Source organism: Egretta garzetta, unplaced genomic scaffold (genome assembly GCF_000687185.1).
Source record: "Egretta garzetta isolate BGI_Z169 unplaced genomic scaffold, ASM68718v1 scaffold296, whole genome shotgun sequence".
Lineage (NCBI taxonomy): Eukaryota > Metazoa > Chordata > Aves > Pelecaniformes > Ardeidae > Egretta > Egretta garzetta.
The window spans coordinates 1,077,425-1,083,133 of NW_009259988.1; the positions used below are offsets into that span (position 1 = coordinate 1,077,425).

The 5,709-nt window shown below is 55.9% G+C and overlaps 1 protein-coding gene across 1 annotated transcript in view; it reads left to right on the forward strand.

Annotated features, from left to right (window-relative positions):
- The first annotated feature begins 4,849 nt into the window (after nucleotides 1-4,849).
- Nucleotides 4,850-5,709, forward strand: part of RNF122 (ring finger protein 122) — a 1,849-nt gene continuing 989 nt past the window's right edge. The window contains exon 1 of the mRNA XM_035896048.1: nucleotides 4,850-5,124. Within this exon, the coding sequence (XP_035751941.1) occupies nucleotides 5,015-5,124 (110 nt within the window). The 5' untranslated portion in view covers nucleotides 4,850-5,014. The remainder of the gene's footprint in view (nucleotides 5,125-5,709) is intronic.

The window sequence follows — 5,709 nt, forward strand, 5'->3', positions numbered from 1 at the left end:
TTCCAGAGCAGCGAGTCCTGCTCGGCTCCCAGGAATAAAGCCGATTCCTAAATGAGTTTGCCGTGCTTGGTGTGCCGGCTGCAAGGAAAAAAAGAGAAAGAAAAAAAAAAAAACCCAACAAAAAACCCAACCCTCTTTCATGTGTCCGCAGAAGGGGAATAAACTTATTTTTAAAGGACCCCAGACAAGGCCCTGGCTCCTCGCTCTCGTGTTGGCTGTAAGAAAGTCTCAGGAACGTGGAACTGAGTTTGCACATGTGAGGGGGTTTTGGTTTAAATGAGAAGTGGTTTATTTTTATGACTAAGTAGTTGAGAAGCTGCGCTGGGAATTCCACCATCAAAGCCCTGCCTGAGCAACAAAGGCTGGGTTATTTTAATTTATGAAAGGGTTACAGCCTTTGAAGCTAAATATAATGCAACCAGTGGCTTCCTCTCCTCGAACACATACCCTGTGTGTTCTTGTGCAGCTTGGGGGATGAGAAGCCACCGGTCCTGCAGGCGGTTGGCCCCGGATGGTGGCGAGTGCCTGGGTTTCCATTAAACAGGGCCCATGTAAATGCTCCGCAGCAGAAAATGCGAACTCGGCTGTGTTAAAGAAACATCCTAAATAAGAGAGACTTTGCTTTTAGAGGCTCTGAGCAGCCACGGCTCTCCTCCGCTTCCCAAGGCCCGGGCTTTGGGAAACACCACGAACAGAGCCCACCCTTGTTCAAAGGCCAGGACGTGGGTTGAGGAGGCCAGCGTGGGCACCCGACTTGTACCTTTTGGCTTTAGGCCCTGAGCTCGCAAATATTTAAATCAGCAGAGTCCAGCAAAATTGCTTATCTGTGCGCTACTAAGGACCTCTGCAGAATTGGGACCATTGATGTAAATAAGCCTGAGACCCAGTAAATAAATCACATTTTCAACCTAAATAGGTATATTCAAAAGATCTTAACAGCGAGCGAGCGTATCCTGTGCTGCCCTGGCATTTCAGCTCTTTTGCATGGCAGTTTTCCCTCCTGCTGCTCAGATGTAGTTCGGGGGACTTTGTAGGCACCAGGCACGAGCCAGGTGACTTTATCTGGAGGGGAGCTGGTTGTCCCCCATGGAGAACTCCTTGGCTTAGGGGCAACTTTTGCAGGAAGCCTATTCCAGCATCACAGCAAAAATTATATGGGAGCTGCGTTCGATTTTCTGATGCAAAGCCCACAGCTTTTGTGTGGGAGTAGAAAGAATGGTTTTATTTAATGACCTGCTGAGTTTTCCATTTGTTTTATTGAACAAGAATTGGGGTGAGGGAGATGCTCTGCTCAGCAAAAACCCCCGTGCCTGCGCAGCACGGGCAGAAACTTGTGCCTGCCCTGACTTGAAATACGGCGAAATACTGCAAACTGCTGTGTGCAGAGGGCGTCCACGCGGCGTCGCTGGAGCACGAGCGTCTGCGTTCGCAGAGGTCTTGGCCAGGCTGTTCTGTGGGGTCATGGTGGTGAAGTCATGCTGTAGGGGTTTGGAAGGGGGGGGGGGGGAGCAGGGCTGGGGTCACCCCAACTCAACCGGAGGCACCGCCTGTCCTCACCGCGCCTGCCACGGGGGTGTTTAGGCCAGCTCAACTCTGCCAGGGAGCCGTGGAGGTTTGGGAAGGTGAAACCCACAGCCCCGGCGGGTCGAACTGTTCCCTTGCTGCTTCTGCTTACAAAGGGGAGCTTTTGCATGGAAGAACGCTTCGCTGGCAGGACAAACCACCTTTCTGAGCATCCTTCTTGTGGTGAGAAGGGTCCAGAAGGTCGGCGCGTGTCTGCAGGTACTTCCCCAGATGTCCAGTGACCCCGCTTTTTCTCATTTTTCAGCTAAATAATTGTCCTAGCACGCTACTTCCAGGGATTCTGGTTTTGGGTACAAAACTGATAGACTTAAGCTGGCGAAATGGGTTCTTTCAGTTTGGGTTTGGTGCCCATCAGGTCTTCATTTCATGCTGGTTAAAACCAGATTTGATCCGCTCCCCTGGAACTAAAAATATGGACGCCTTTGTCAGGCGGAGGGGTTTGTGCTAATCAAAACCATCGCTCAGCCAACGTGCCCACCATGCCGATGCGCTCTTGTGGGGAGGAGCGGGAGGGGAAGGGGCTGGCCAGGGTTGGGGAGGACCTCGCTTTTCGCATTGCCTGGCTGAGACCCGCTGCTCGAGGGCTTGTCCTGGCAGGACTTTCTCATCTCAGCCAAACCGATGGCTGCTCCCCGACCGGGAAAGGGCACTTCCCTGGAGCCACGCTCGCTTTTCGGCACCGCAGCCTGGAGTTCATGAATTCTTGAAAGCCTATTTAACAGGAATGAGCCTTGCTAAGCTGGTGAGTCTAAAATTAGCCTTGCCAGCTGTGTTGCGGCTGGCAAGGACACATTCGACTGGCTCCTCTCTGCTTCCTTTGGTACGGGGCTGCAAGTTATGGCATCTCTTGTTCCACCTCAATTTTTTCCCTCCCACTGCTGCTGGTTTGACTGCCCCTCTCTCGGCACCCACGTGGCTCGTAGATGCGGCTCTTGGGGAACTCGGGTGTCTAACGTGGAGCAGTGCTCAGTAAACAGCTTGCAGGGTCTGGGAATACGATTTCTGCCCCACGGATGGGGTGCAATCGGGCAGAGCGTGGGGACTGGCAGGGACAACCCCGTGCAGAGGAGCAGTGTCTGGGTGTGATGCTCAGGAGTTCCTACGCTGGGTTTTGAGCCCTGTAAGCCGAGCGCAGGGGGATGCGCTGGGGAGGTTAGCATGGGGTTGGCAGGGTTTGTCTCCCCCAGGGCTCTCCCTAGGTGCTTCTGGAAAACCTCTGGAATGCTCATCCCAGCCTTTCCCTGCTCTCTGCGGAGCTGATTCTCCTCCTGCTATCCCCAGACAAGGGCTTTTCCATCTCACTGCGGGTGGCTGGGCAGCTGCCCACTGAGCAGGTCCTGGTCATCCCTCGCTGGCTGGGGGTGAGCTGTGGCACGCACAGGGCAAGCACTGGCCATGGCCAGCAGCCATTTGGGCCCCTCTCCCCTCACCTCTCAGGAGGCTGTGACTCGGGTCTGGGCTGTTTCTGTCACCACGGCCCGCAGGGGAACGGCTGGGGCTTTGCAGCAGATTGTTGAAATAGCTCTCGGTGTGAGATACCCGTAGGGAGCGTTATTGTTTCACGTGTGACCCGTTATTGTTACCGCAGCCCACCGCTCCCTGGCCACCAGCTTTGAGCGAGGCTTCCTCTGTCCAGCAGCAGCTGCCTGTGTCCCACCACCGTCTGCACCGGCGTTACCTCATTCAGTTGCTCAATAGTTTTTTTCAGAGCTGATAATACTTTTTTTTTTTTTTTTGAGCAAATCATTTCAATCATTTCCAGCAGGGAAATGGAAAAAAAAAAAAAAAAAAAAAAAAAAAACAAACCAAAAAAACCTTTCTTACTGTCTCTTCCTGCACCTGGTGGCCTCAAGAGCAGAAGGCTGGGAGAGGAGGACCCAACAAACAAATCCTCCCTTTCTGGCTCTGTAGATGAGGTGGCTGATGAATTGTCTCCGGCGACTACAAGGGGCAAAGATCGGCAAGTGGCTCTGCCCTCTGCAGCAGGAAAACCCCATTTCCTTCGGTCCAGACTCATCAGGTGCCTGCTCCGGCTGCACAGCGGCAAACCAGGGTCCCCGGAGCTGAGTGACTCCTGGCCACGGTGGCTTTGGCCACTGCATCCTTGGGGCACAAGGAATTCAAAGCGCACCGGAGAGCAGATACCCAGGAATATCTGGGAATTGAGTGTCCCAGGGCAGGATCAGCCCCAGGGGTGCCGCCTGCTCGTCCTGCTCGGGCTCCCCTTGCTATGCAGATGTCCCGGGCCGCGCTCAAGCGCACGCTGCTGCCTTCTCACCCCATCGCAGCGGGGAGGAAACCAGACAGACCACACCTGGGATCTCGCCGCTTGTGCAGAGGTTTCTGCCACTCGCTCTCTTCCTGTCTCTGCTCTCCGTGGCGGAGAGCAAATTTCATCCTCTCATGAGAAACAGGCAGAGGACTTCAGTGGGCTGTAATTAAATCCAGAAGTGTTTCTGTAGGAGCTTTTTGATGAGATTGCACAGTGCAGGAACAGAGGATGCTGAGCGGAAGGGGCCGGGGGAGATGCTCCGTGGAGCACAGATGGGGCTCGGGGGCTGCTCTCCTTTAAAGTCCCATCTGACGGAGATCTGATGGGAAATCAAAGCTCCAGTTCTTGTGGGGTCAGCATGATTTTGAGACATAAAAAGCAGAGCTTATTTAGTGCCAGCGCCTGACTTTGCATTAAGTCCCGGTGGAGGCAGCTGCAGTGGGTCTGGTATTTCCGTGCCTTTCCCCCTCGGTTAGGTGGGACCCTCCTGGGGTGGCCGCACTGTCACCGGCTCTGCGTGACGCCCTCCTCCGTGGTCTCAGACTCGCAGCGAGACGCGGCGGCCCAGGCAGCGGCGTGGGGCTGGTGTGTGCTGGCGCCCCCATTTTTGCTCGGAAAGGGGATTCAGTCACTGTGGTGCTGAACAGGCTCCTGCACAGCCCCGGCGCTTCTCCCAGCACGAACCAGCCACTTGCTCTTTCTGGCTCCCATGGAGCAATGGCAGATGCCAACCGTTCTTGTTTTTCAAGCTCTTTTTTTGCTCTGTCCTTCCCTAAATCCCCTTCTAGCCTCCTTGTATTTCACTGGAGATGAAAGCACGGGGCCTCCTTTTCTCCCAGGCGCCTGGATTCTGCCTGGGGTACGTTTGCTGGAGAAGGGTTTTGTGCCTGCAGAAACGTGGTGGTGTCTGCTGCCTGTGCCGCACTGAGCTGCTCTCAGGGGCTGCGGCTCTTCCTGAGGAGGTCTCCGGTTCACAGGCCATGAGGTGATGTCTTGGCATTGGTTTCTGCCCACTTTGCAAACTCTGGAGTCAGCCCCCTCTCACAGCACATCTTCTTCATCTCTTTTTCCCCTTCTTCCATCCTAAACACTTTTCTCTTCCCCCGCCAAGGGTGCTCCTGCGGTCTGGGGCTGATTTATACCAGTAAACCCTGCACGATGCCTCCCATCACGTTCCAGGACCTGCCGCTGAACATCTACATGGTCATTTTCGGCACCGGCATCTTTGTCTTCGTGCTCAGCCTCATCTTCTGCTGCTACTTCATCAGGTGAGCCGGGGGCCGTGGCGGTGGGTCGGCATCCCTGGGGCACCCCTGCGCTTCCCAGCACCCCCTTGTTTTGTCCCGTAACGTGGGAGCCACGAGGATGTGCCCCAAGGAGCGGGGCCGGCCGCCCGCCGTGCTCGAGCCAGGCGTGATCGCGGTCCCCGGCGGCCGGTGCAGAGCAGGAAACGCAGGAAGGGGCTCTTGTTTTCCAGGGGACCGCGTGGAGGGACGCATTGTGTCGGGCAGGGAAGGAGCAGTGCCGCACGGGAGAGGATGTGTCTACATTACACTCCCTGCTCAGGGAGGGCTATTTTTAAACCCAAAGCTGAGGCAGCAGTGGCATTTCTGCAGGGCCCAGGTGGCTCAGTCCTTCCCCGCAGGGTGCCCTGGCTCTGCCCATGGCCTGTGCATCTCTCAGCCACTTTGGGGCTGTGGAAGCACATCTCGGTGCCTCGGTTGGAGCACAAGGCTGCGAGCGGTCCCCGTCTCCCCATGTCTTGCTGGGTTTCTCTCCCAGGCGATTTTCCCCGGCACCCTCACCCTGGCCAAGGTCACGGCGGGGGCGGGGGCGGGCGGGGGGGGGGGGGG